We start from the raw sequence: 13,466 nt of genomic DNA, 5'->3' as shown, positions 1-13,466 counted from the left end.
ACACTGTCATAAAATCTTTTACCAGAAGATCTTTTACGTCATGTAGTCTGAATGCCCACATCACAGGCTGTTGAATTTCACCAAAACATCAAAAAGCCCCAAATTTCATTTAGACTAAAGAATTTCAGGTTTTGGAAGTTGAATATGCATCCATTTCAATAGAGACTAAAATGGTACCTAAATCATAATAGACAAGAAAATTAATTAGATCAAGATAACATCTATGCTCACAGCAAACAACAAAGGTACTGCACAGAAAAAGGGAAAAAGAGAAAGCTGAAGACCCACATCAATTTCTACCTGAAGAAGTATTTCTTACTGAACTCATGGCTTATCTATGTACTCATAAGAAAATGGGCAAATTCTAGTCAAGCAACACCTGGAAGGGATTGTCTGCACCAGTCCAAATAACAACCCAACCTCTGCAACCTCTGCAACCCAATCCAAACCTTCCAAAAAAAACCCAACAAAACCCCCATCTGCTTTGAAGCAGGATAAGAGTTCCTTCTGAATCAATTCATATGATTATTGGAGAAATTAAAGTTCATGAGTTTTGGCTGTAAGAATTAGCTTAATGAACAGTTGTAAAAGTGAAGCTCCGTAAGGATAATGAAGAAAGAACAGTTCTATTCTTCCCGTGCTTTGCTAGGAAAGGAACAATGGGCATTGCGTGAGAAGAAACAAAGGCCAGAAGGGACCATCAGGACATTTTACATGGTCAATTACACACGGTATGGACAATTTTTTCCAGGTATTGAATTAAAAGCTTTTCAGGAAAATATATATTGTCATTTCAAAGAATTCAGCTAATGGTGACACCACTATTTCTCTGTCCTAAATATTAGCTGTTCTAATCTTTAATTACCTACTATGTTAGGAAATAGCCACTTATTCAAGGTTAAATTTTTCTGACTTCAGCTTCCTGTCATTTAACTTTGATATGCCTTTGATAGCAAAAGTTCAAAAGTCTCCCACTATCTTTTCCACATCTTTTCCACATCTAAGTACCTATACACAAAGATCAAGCCACCTCTTCACTTTTTCTTGATAAGCTGAATAAATATGAGTCCTTAAATCTCCCATCAATAAGGATTCCTCAATCTTATTTGTGTCCTTCCTGTGAACTCTCTTCAGTATTTTCACATCTTCTGGAAGTGTGGACACTAGAACCGCACATTCTATTCGATGGTGTGTGTACAGGCAAGGTCACTTCCCTACCTCTGTTTGAGATTCCTCTTTATTGGAGTCGAGTGCTGAGTTCTTGGCACAGCATCACAAGGAGAAACCTCTTTTTAGCATTTTTCACTTGACCTGAAGTTCTCTGGAGCACAAAGTTATCCCAATTTACACACTTGGTTGAACCACCTAATTATCAGTCTCATACAACAAGATAAATGAAGAGATTCCTAAGGATTCCTGTCACCATCATCTGTATCAAGGCACCTGAGATCTCCAAGACTCTGAATGAGGCACCTCAGTCTTATATGTGAAAGTGGTTTGAACAAGAATCTGAACTTCCATCTTCTAGGGTGTTCTGATGTACTTCAGATATAAACTGTGTTCCTTATTCCAAGATATAACACTCTGGATAGTGTTGTATTAAAATCTACTTAGTAAGCCTCTGATCTTCAACTCAGTATTCAAAGCATTATATAGTTTGAGATCTCATTAAGCTCTTTTCTTCATTTTTTATGCCTCCCCAGTCTTTTTATAAACTTTGCTAGGAAAGAAATCATATGATTGTTTAAATCACTGCTAAAGTAAAAAATCATCTTTCTAGCAAAACCAAAATTTAGTGAAACCTTCAGTAGAGGATTCATCAGTGATACCTTGTAACAACTGTACTTTGATATATGTCAGCAGTTTGGATTTCTTAACAATTCTACAATGCACGTTGTTTCATCAAATAGCTATGTACTAAGTGAAATGCCCTAGAGAAAGCCAAGTATTCTGTATCCACACAGTTGTTCTTATCAGTCATTCTTATGTCTTGTAACAGACAACAGGTTTTTTTGACAGTACTCTTCATCCTTAAAATGAGGTGAATGATATTCATTACTTTTGAATATTTTCTAAATAAGGCCATACATGAAGTGTAAGTTCAATTTGGAAGATTAGTAGAGAATGTGAATTGATCGGCCATATGAAATGAATTTTCCATCATATTAGACCTGCCTTTTGCAAGATTAAACACAGATGGTCCTGGGAGAATGAATCCATACAGAGGAATAATGCTATTATCCCAAAGAGAAAGAAATCTTCCACCTGTGTGGTAATTTGGTGGGGCTAACTGAAATATTCCAGCTCTCATTATAGTGATTTTTAGATTCTCCCACTTTTATTTGTGAAGAAAAGTATTTTTCCAAGTGACAACTCCTGGTGAAATTTATGTCATTGTTTGAAGAGTGGAGGTACTGCTTAATAAGGTGTTAGTTATCATAATTAAAACCAGAAAAAATGAAAAATGGCAGTGTTTAGTTAATATTTTTGCAGGTTTATAAGATGCACCCTTAATATTGTATAATCCTTCTATGATATATGACTGACATTTTTTCTTCTTTGACTGATATCTATATAGAAAAATTATTTCAGATTAAAAGATGAACTAAAAAGAACTATTGCTTGCAGTTCATCTGTGTCATCAGGAGACAGTGGATCCACTCCTCTGCTCTTTCTTCTAGAATGGCCAACTTAGACATCCCCTGTTGAAGCTCTGCAAAGAGGCTGTTGGCTGTCTAAGGCTCCATGCTATGAAGACAGACAGAACTTCCCCAGGGTATCTGAGTCCTTCTGAAGTCCATTCTCAGTTGAATGTAGATGTCCTTTTCACGCTCAGTGCATCACTTCCTCCTTCCATCATCAAAGCTCAAACCTTAGACCTGCATCCTTCCTTTTTTTTTTTTTTATTTTTTTGTGATCTTAATTCCCAGCTGTTGTTATTTGATATTTGCTCTGACATGACCCTCACTATCTCAACACAAGTTTAGCCTGCCAAAATCATGGACAACGAAAAGTCTTAGTTAGTGAAGCTCTGTGTAAAAACTGTGCACTTCCCCACAGAAATCCCTTCACTTTTGTGTAGCACTTGTGTACTGTCTTTAACTTCTCTTTCACTTGTTCATAAGACTATATCACTATTTACAGCTATTCATACATTTTAATTCTCGGGAGCCTTTATGTGGTCCCTGGAAATTTCGTACTTACTATCGCATTAATGCAATATAATCATAATTTCTAATGGTTCTATTCTTTGCCATAGAACCCTAATGAGCTTATGTGTCCAGTTTAACGTTACACAAAGGTGTCTCTTCTGAAACTCTGACCAATTCAGTCACTGTTGCTGAAACACTCTGAACTGCTAAGGCTAAATGTCTGTGATTTTTATGTGCAGTGAGGTTGGCTCTTTTTTCTTTTGCCAGAACTTTTCACATTCATTAAATCAGAAAAATATATCATTTGTGTCACTTTAGGCCAGATATTTTGACACAAGTCACAAATTGCTAATCCTTTTGCAAACTCAGACAGCAGCCTGACATAGCTCCAGACTTTAAACACGTTTTCAGATTGGAGCCCTATGTGTCTTAGTCATTTAACTGTGTAATAAAATGCATAGACCTGAAAAATGCATCTGAATTTTTAGGGAGGATTTAATGTCTGTAATATTTTATGCACTCATCCCATAGGATGATTGATCTTTTCAGTATGTCACTGGATAGTAAAGAGGATTGAAAACAGATCCTTAGAAGGAATACTACCTCCAAAATAATCTTAATTACGTCAAATAGCGAAGACCTAACTACCTCAGACACTTTTGAGGACTCTATTTCTAATATTGTATCCCCATTTGGCTTGTAAAATAAAGTTGAGTGAAAGCCAAAGGTATAATTTTCACAGTTAATAATCCTCTGACAACAAGCAGAGATTTTTTGTGAGTGCTTAGCTCCTTTTGAAAATTAATGTTTGGATTATTTAAAGAAGATATTACATGAAAAGTTCTTTCACTGTGGGACCATCCTTGTCTTGCTCACCTATATACATGGATGGCTGTTCTATGTTGATTTAAATAGGACAATGTGTTGAAATAGGAATTCATTAGTATTTTTATAAGTATTTGGAGCGCAGGTTCCTTTATATAAATTCAATTATATTGATTCATTTTCCACTGGGTTAAGATTTTTAATTTTTTGAATTAGTTAGTTGGTTTTGTTTTAATTAGGTACCTAACTAATGTTTGGAACTATATTTATGAGATACTGCTAATATGCATTTTTCTTAGCACCAAAATTTAGTCTGCTTAAATACAAAAGGCTGAATCATATAAGACACTGTTTCAGGTCTGACCCAGTAAGTTATTTTCTGCTGTTATATTTTGCTGTATATCTCTTTTACCACGTGCCTTCTTGATGAGGCAAGTGTAGAGATTAAGGCAGGTCATGGAGTTGAAAGTTCATTTTGGAGACTTATATTTGAATTACATTTTCTGCTGATTTACAGACATGTTCTGTGATTTTTCAGATTTTTTTTTTAAATGGGAAGTCAGGGTTCATCCTTCCTAAAAGAAGTCTCTGCACAGTGTATTCAATGTGTCTTTCTATGTTGAAATGAAAATGTAAGCATAAGTAAGTATACAAGAAAGAAGAAAAGAAGTAAAAAATACTGTTTTGAGAATATACAGAACAAAAGATTATTTGCAAAAATGTGTCACATGAATTTATACTTAAAACTTACTTGTTCTATAGAGAGACAATAGAAATCAAGATGAGGTTTATTCTGTATATTGCACTTCACTGTCTGTCGTGGTCACAAACTTTCTCTGGATTCACTCGGTATTCAATTTCTCACAGGAGAAAAGAAATCCAGTTAACCAGTGAAATGCTTTACAAATCTTATATTTGATTAATTTTTAAATAAGTTTTTTGGTTTCTCACATTACGCTATGTGACTGAGCATGGATGTGCAAAATGTCACTTTAAAGATGCATTGTTAAGGTTAAACCAGACTCAGAATTTATTTGAATAAATGGGAAAGTAAATATGAGGAACAAATGGAATTCTTGTTTAGAAACAGCACACCTGTCATGGTAAATATTTTTAAATTTTATTTTCTACAAAATAAGGTCTTTTACTGTCTCAGAGATTTCATAAATTACATTAATTTCCATGGTTCTAAAAACTATTGATTAAGCTGCAACTGTGCCTCCCTCTGCACCTAACTTAGTGAAGGTTTCTAATCACAGTTTGTCACGTGTTACTTTATTGCTTTGTCACTTGATTTTTAAGATACTATTAGGAAAAGAGAAAAGCATACATGGAACCAGTGAATTCAAGAATATACCCTATTTTGGGACAAGTGTCATTCTCATAAAAAGAAAGGGCAAAATTGCAAAAGACTTCAATGTGAGATGATATAACCATGCAAGTGAAAATTGACATCACAGATATTGCACAGAGGTTTGAGGAAAACTTCTGAACATGCTGTACTCAGAGTAGGGATGTGCACATCCCCTTGACAGCCCTCTCCCTCCCATACCTTCTCCATTTGCAGCTCTCCCTCTTGCTCTGGGCTTCTGTCTCCAGCTCTGATGACCCTTGGTGAAAACCCACTTTACCAGGGTGCTCAATAAGCCAGTCCATCTGGATGTCCTTTCCCTGCAGAGTCAGTGTCTCCCATTGTGTCCCATCCCTTCCCAACAGTCCTCCACTTCAAATAGGACACTATGATAAAATATGGTGAATTTTGGTGTCTACACTCCCTTTTTTGATGTTTTAAGATTTAATTGAATTTGAAAAAGAGCTCATCATATGACACTAGCACCATATGGCTTTATTAAGAATTTTAGAAGAGAGTTTCTCATAGCTTTGCACAAAGCAATGCATCTCTATTTTACATTTTCCTGTTCAATTCACTTTGCATGTGAACCTTCTTATTCCTAGTTCTTTTCATAAAGTTATAAATTACACGGCCCCTAAAATAAAATGCAACAAATAGCTCTTACTCTAAGGTTGAAGAACTATGAAATCAGTAAAGCTAAGAATGAATTTTGTCCAGTGCCTTAGAGCAATAGTGAAGAGTATAGCCAGTGTTTAAAACTATCACAAAAATCTGTACAGCCTCTCTCCACAGTACTCTAAATATGATTTACTATCCGGGAATGTAAGTAACATAGACTTCTTATAAAAAAATAGCAAAAAACAAATCAAAACATACCACACACGAGAAAAAATAAAATCAAAACAACCAGAAAACAGTACCAACCACAGAAATGCACAAGTCTCCTGGAGAGCTGAGTGGTGGTACTGTTGGAGCACATGCATACACAGTTAAGGGTGCAATTAAAGGTTATGAAATGGTTTCAATCTCCTTTAAAAAAATGCCGGTATGATATATTTTACTTTTCGTTACCTAGAAAATAAAAAAATTTAAAGTGAAAAAAAAAAACAAACACAAACCCTTAAAAAAATCAAATTATTTTTCTCTCATAAAAATAATATTCTAGGAAAACGCAACTAAAGCCTCTGTATTTTTAAGTCTCTGGTTTAGGGAAAAGATACAGCCATTGTATTAATGTTGAGAACAGGCTTAAGTACTTTGATGGATAGGAATGGAAGTAAGCATATGTTTTAAATTAATCACATGCATAAGTGTTGTCTTGAACCAGAGCAAAGCAGCACTTGGCATAAGTGAAAGCAATTTTCTGCAACAAAAGTTAAATTCAGTCTTTAAATTTTATTGTCTCTTATTGACCTTTCCTTTCACTATTGTTTATAGTCTACATTATTCTTCATTGTCTAAAATTATCAATTCATACCCAGTTAATGGCAAAATGCTTGATGTCTTGGAAATATCTTCTAGTTCTTTTAAAAGAACATTATTATTTTAATAATACTTGAAAGTGTATTATGTTTCCTGAGTCACTGGTGTCATAAATCAAACCCAGAACCCCATTTCTTTTCCCAAGCTACATTCAGAAATACATAATTCCACTCCCAGCCCTCCATATGTGCTTTTGCATAGTTTTTACCATAACCACTGAAAAATGCCTGTAAAGTAAATTGTGATGTTGAATTGATGTGCTGTATAATCTGTGAGGAAACTGTCAGTTTTATTCTGACATTTCTCAAGGGATTCCAATGTCACAAACTGCAAGGAGGGATAGAATTAAGGAATTAGCCTTCAAAGCTGATTATTAATGTGTAACGCTTGTTTCATTTAAACTGGCATCCCACGTAAGCTGACACATCCAACACCTGAACTTCAGTTACTTGCTCCAGTGATGGGAATAACTTATTGCAACCATGGAATATTTGCTATGCTGTCCTAAAAGGTGAAGGTGGAAAATCTCTCTTGGAGGAGTCATTGCTTACATTTTCAGTGACTTTTCAAACAGTTACATGCATCTGCAAGCATTTATGAAAAACACATCCTGCTTTATATCAAAACTGGTGAGCTCCACTGAAAAATTCCACCAAATTGCACTGAAATCCGAGTTTTTGTCTACTTTCAGTGTTAACATTAGATTATGTGTTTAAGTTACAGTGCTTTTTCATAAATTCCAGCCTTTAAAATGTAGATAATGAAAGGATACTACGCATGTTCTTAACATTTTCATTCCACAGCCATATCTTTAGCCGTTTTAAACACATTCATGTCATGACCATTAAAAGAGATGAGTTTGTCTTTACCATTGATTTAAATCTGATTTTCAGGGAAATGGTTAACTACATTAGTAGTTATGAACTACATTAGTTAGTTATGAAGTGTGGCTTATGATACCCTGGTGGGATCATGTCTTCTTCTACAGAACAAAATCCAGTTTCTATTCCCTATGCAGGACAAAATGTGAACCATACACTATAAACCAGAAAGTGTGGATGTTACAACTTCTTCAAGTATGGTTTCAAAACAATTTTGTTCCCACAGCTGATCACTTTACCTGTGTTTTTTTTCTGCAAACATTTTTAAATTTATTGCTTCTTCCTTTCCTAGGTACATCCATTTTTATTTTAATGTGGGGAAAATTAAGCAGAAAGGATTAAGACTACTTTAAACTCTCCGTTTGTCTCTCCACTTCTACATTTTATTGAACTGATTAATTGACAAATAGTTTAGCTGAAATCCCCAAAGTGAATCTTTTTCATGAATAACTTTAATTTTAATACCTAATTAGAGAATAAATAACATCAGACTGTTTTTATAAATATTTCCTTGACATCAAATTTTGTGCAATTATGACTCCCAAGTCCCTTTGCGTGGTTTCAGGAAGTTTTTCTTTCCCCTCCTGAGTTCACCTTACTCTTTTTTTATCCACTGTTGACTCAAAATGTTATGGTATTTAGTTTTGAAAAATACGTGGTATGTGATGTTTGAAAAGTATGGAATGGGACTGAGATTTCCACACAGAGAGAAATATTTCTTCATTGTTTGACATTTACCCAACAGCAGATGGGCAATAGTTACTACTGATGTGCAGTTGCTGCTGATGCAGCAGAAATCAATATTCCTGCACCCTCAGTCTCTACCCAGGATAGTTATTTTGTGCTACATACTGCTGTGCAAGGGTTAGGCCAACACAAGATCTTCTGGAGAAGTGAGAGTATGAACACCTTGTTACCTCATGAGTTTTAGGAACGTTACTTAAAATTTGTATGATATTTTTCCTTCCTTTTTTCTAATTTTATTTTTTTTATTCTAGGGTGACTTTTTCACTGCAAATAGACATAAAACAGATGTCCTTTTTTTTCCAGAACTGTGTTCTAAATTACATCCCATTTTCTTAAAGAAACTCTCTAACTAATGGGAATCTTACTTTTTTACCAGAACATCCATCGAAATTGCATGTATTATTAGAGAGTTGGGAATGGAACACAGGTACATCAGCTTGTCTGACTGGGTATTAAGATGTGAATACTGCTTTGAAGTGGATGGTCTGGTGACAAATCCAAGATTAACTGTTTTAGATGAAATGCACAGAAATATTCAATTATTTATCAATTAGTGGGAACTAAGACCTAATTGCCATGAGTGGAGCTACCTGAGGGGAATATTTTTTTAGCTTTTAGGGCAATTGCACTTGCTTGGGAAGATTTTTAGGTTGTAGGGTAGGATGGGAGGATACAGGTGAGTGATCTGAAGGAGAGTGGAGAATACAGCATTGCCGAGAGCAGACACATAATCAGGTTTCTGTACCTCTCAAAACCAATACTTTCGAGGAATTGAGGTAGCATATACTACAACCCCCCAAAATTACATGAATGTAACCAACATCAGAAAAAATCCCTTGCTATAATGACATAAGGACTAAATGGACCATATATACTTACATAAAGGATACCAGGACATTATTTTGTCCAGTCTGGATATATCGAGCTTTATTCTGTATGAGTATTGAGTTATTCTAATAAATACTGGAAAAATCAGGTCTAATAAAACCTGATATTTATGATTAAAAAGCCTCTTGGACCTCTTTGAAAATGTTTGCTGCAAGGGAGAGCTCCAGGTAGTTCCTCCTTAAAATCCTGGGGAATTTGGGTTCCTGTTGCATATGATTTTATGCCTCACAAAATATTTGCCTCATATATGACCAATGTGAACCTGAGATTTAGTTTAATGCACTGGTAGGTTGCATTTATCCAATATATTAATATATTCTGCATTTCAGTAGACTTTTGAGTAAAACTGTTACACAGAACTGGAACTGCTAAACTATTGAAATGTTTGCTAGTCACACACTTGATGGCTGTGTGGAGTATTTTTTATCAAGCTTTCATACTTTATGTGCCCTTTTATTCTCCCCTATCCCTGTGTTTTGTGATATGCTGTTTTGGTAATATCTAAATTAAAAATATTTTGCTCTCACTTAATATTTTAATCAGAAATTAACGGGCTTTTTTTGTGAAAGCTGAGACAAGCATAACATTGCAAGTGAAAATTTAAATTGTAAATTCTTTCTCAGTCTTTTTAGCCTTATACAGACAAATTTAACCAAGCTGCCAATATTTTTTTATACTGATATTCTGTTAAATCCACTGTAAAAATCACAGTGCTCTGAAAACCATAACTGGGGATTCATTCCTAAACATACTTCTATGGAGAAGATATATAAACATCTCAAAGCTATGAAGAGAAGATAACATAGTATGATATATTTAACAACTACTGGGAAAAAAATGCTTCAAGGGGGAAAACACATTCCATGGCTAGATATCTATTTAATGTTTAGATAATCTGAAGAAAAGATAGAGGAATCTTCCCTCCCTACTCCCACAGAAATGAAATAAGTGTAATTCTAGTGCATATTTTTCAGATTCTTTTTGGGCAATGCACACACAATGGTGATTTGTAGAAACCCAGAGATTTTTTGCTAGTACATCAGTAAGTAACCATAATTGTGTTTTCTCCCTAATGAAGTCAATCTATTACAAAGGTATAACTAAGTTAAAGCTTGTCTCTAATGACTTTGTTTCTTTGCCTGTGGGGTTCACAGTGTTCTGTGATTCTTTTTTTTTTTTAAGGATCATCTGTTTCAACTGGAATCACACAAATTTGAGAGAGGACGAGGCAGGTGCCCTTTTGACCCCAGTTCTTCCTTCACCTCCATCTTAATTGGTAATGATCTTTATGTCACAAGCTTCATGGTCCTGTCAATCTGTCATTCTGAGTCTCTTTTTTCAGCACTCTGAAGTGTTGTCAGTCTTCCATTGCAACCTTCCACATGTCAGACTTAATCCTCATGGTGCTGCCCACATTAATATTACATTCCAGGCACTATTAACTGCAACAAGGGTGTCTCAGTGAAGTGAGAGGTTGAATGACATGTGCCATCCTGAAGGTAATTGATTGTTGTGTAATTTTGGAATTAATAATTTCCTGCTTTCCTTAAAAGTAAGACAATATGCCTAGATTAGACATTTACACTGCTGAGACAAATACACAAAATTTACTATTTTTCATCTACTGAGAATCTGAGCTACAAGCATCTTGTAAAAATTTGAATTTAACTGTTTTTATATGAAGCATTTGTTGCTTATATAAATTACCGCTTTTGAGATAAAATAGATTTGTTTTCAATGTTGCCTTCTAACAAAACTATCCCAAAGTGATGATTCAATATTAGAAGAGCTGATTTTATACTCAACAGTATAAAAATAGAATTCAGTATGTCCTGCAGTGCCAGGAAGCTGTGTTGAGATAGTGCTCCTCTGTGCCTTGCTGGTGAGTATATCACTGTAGGACTGGGATCTTTGAAGTTGTGATATAACAAACCATATCTTTTTTCCTATATAATGTTTTCTTGAAAACTTTTTGTGAGATCAAGCAAAGACATTCTTAGTAATATTATATAGCACATTGACTAAAGATAGCCTGAAATAGCAGGTAAAGGGTGAAAGCTAGATGCAGTTAGGGAGTAATACAATGATGATTTCTGGTTTTAGAAAACATAACTAAAAACTGAGCATTCAAAAAGAATATTCATTAAAAGAAAGAGCTAGAAGAAAGAGGCAAAAGATTAAATAAATTTTCTACTTTTCAAGGGTAAAAAAGCTAGAGTATTTTAGGGCCCTTTTGATATTTACATTTGGCTTTGCATCTTAAAATCAGGCAGCTAAAGTTTCTGATCATTGACTACAATGATATGGTTCACCCTTGGTGGTAGGGAAGTATTGGTCATGAGTGACAGGTGTATTTTTACATGCCAGATTTATTTGTTCCTTTGCATTACCAAATTAATCAGAAGAAGAATCTTCAGCAGTAATGCAAAATCTTTCAAATGCAGCAATTTATCAAAATATTCTTCACTGCCATAAAAAAAAAAAAAGAAAAAAAGGAGCTCTAATTCTTAAGAGTTAGTGGGTTAAGAAGTCATGCAAGAATCAGAAAAAAACTGCTGTTATTTGACTGACCTTCCAAAGTCCATGAAGCACAGATTGTTACGCTTTTATCCCACCCCTGACTCCTAAATTGTTTCTAGAGTTTTTGACAGATTCCAGTCTTAGCTGAGCCTGGGAACAAAGACTCATCCAATGGAATTTGCTGTAGGCCTGAAACCTCATGGTCTAATCTTGAAGTTCAACCTTTCCTCAGATAGAACTAAGTAAATAAATTAACCCGATCATGTTCCTACTGTGAGATCAATATGAATTTTATTTGCTTAAATGGAAGCCAGATTGTCCCACTGAGCACTTCAAGAGTTCACCTGATTTATGGGAGGTCCTATGGATCCTCATATTTTTATCTGAAGAAGAAATTCATTAAATAAGCCCTTCCCTGATAAATGCTGATCAGGGTCTTGAACATCCACTGACAAAGACATAAAATCAATCTTACAAAGCTAATAATTCTATAATGTGACAAGATTAAGAGGAGAAAATAATATTTTTATCAGATCACTGATACAGCACTAAAAAAAAGACTAACTTTCACCCCTTCATCAAAACTAGTATGACCTGAAGAAGGTATTTAGAGGCTGTTTTTCCAGGCATACATTGAGAATTCTATAATTTCAAGTGATCATGGAATGATATTTTAAAAGCATAATGGAATTCTTCAAAGAGTTTTTTATTTTATTTATATTTTTATATTTTTAACTATTGCAGTTAAACACTTCCAACACTTAGGAAAAATATCTTAATGAACTTTGGATTTCCATGTGTTCTACTTTATTCTAACCATAGACACACAGTTTACAGAATAAACAAAATTAATTCTGCTCCTTAGACTCCAGGATATATATTCTTTGTCTCTTTAGGCAGCCAGTCGAAAAGGGTAGAAGACATAGATGCAAACACTGTGAATTTTAAGAATCTTTTAACTGAAATTTGAAAATGAGACAGATTTCTAATGCCAAGTGTACTCCTTCATTCAAACAAGCCCTGATCACAGCTCATGATGGCCAAGACCCCATGACAGGAGATGACAACTACTGCTTGCACCCTCCAGGATTGGTCTTCCAGTCTGTCCTCCAGTGCTTGGAGGTTCAGTTTTTCTTCATGCACTCCAATTTTCTTAGAAAGTGGAATCTGCTCCTGGTACAAAGTCAGCGTGCCCTCGGAGGCTCCACCCCAGAGTTGTCACCACTCTCCCATGTAGGTTCAGCCAATGTGCATGTCCCTGAAAAGGTTTTATGCAAACCTGTTAGCAAAGGCTTTCACAACCCAGCACCCTCTTCTTCCTAAGGAAACTATTCAAAACCTGCTCCCACCTCTGCCACTCGCATTAACACAGCCTACACCAGCATGGCCATTGTCTAACAATGAGGATTAGGCTAACAATTAAACTTTTCATACCTCTGATAAAAGTTTAAAAGCTTTTAAAATCTTGATCTTGAAGGATCATTTGCAACATAACTAATTAGAATCAGATTTAGTTGGATTAATTTAGGAAGAAAGACAATCCCTTCTTCTGCGTCTCTTTGTGTATTTCAACACAACACTTAAAATACCCACTTCAAGAAAAAAACAGTTCGTGAC

At 34.9% G+C, this 13,466-nt stretch overlaps 1 protein-coding gene across 1 annotated transcript in view; it reads left to right on the top strand.

Annotated features, from left to right (window-relative positions):
* The window catches only part of SEMA3E (semaphorin 3E), a 133,257-nt gene that overhangs the window by 87,078 nt on the left and 32,713 nt on the right, over positions 1 to 13,466 (top strand). Inside the window, exon 5 of the mRNA XM_027679478.1 lies at positions 10,512 to 10,605. Within this exon, the coding sequence (XP_027535279.1) occupies positions 10,512 to 10,605 (94 nt within the window). The remainder of the gene's footprint in view (positions 1 to 10,511; positions 10,606 to 13,466) is intronic.

The sequence above is a fragment of the Neopelma chrysocephalum genome, unplaced genomic scaffold (assembly GCF_003984885.1).
Source record: "Neopelma chrysocephalum unplaced genomic scaffold, ASM398488v2 Primary Assembly neopelma1_45, whole genome shotgun sequence".
In the NCBI taxonomy this organism is placed as follows: Eukaryota; Metazoa; Chordata; class Aves; order Passeriformes; family Pipridae; genus Neopelma; species Neopelma chrysocephalum.
Note: the sequence above shows the minus strand (reverse complement) of the source record. Positions and strands in the feature narration are given on the sequence as shown.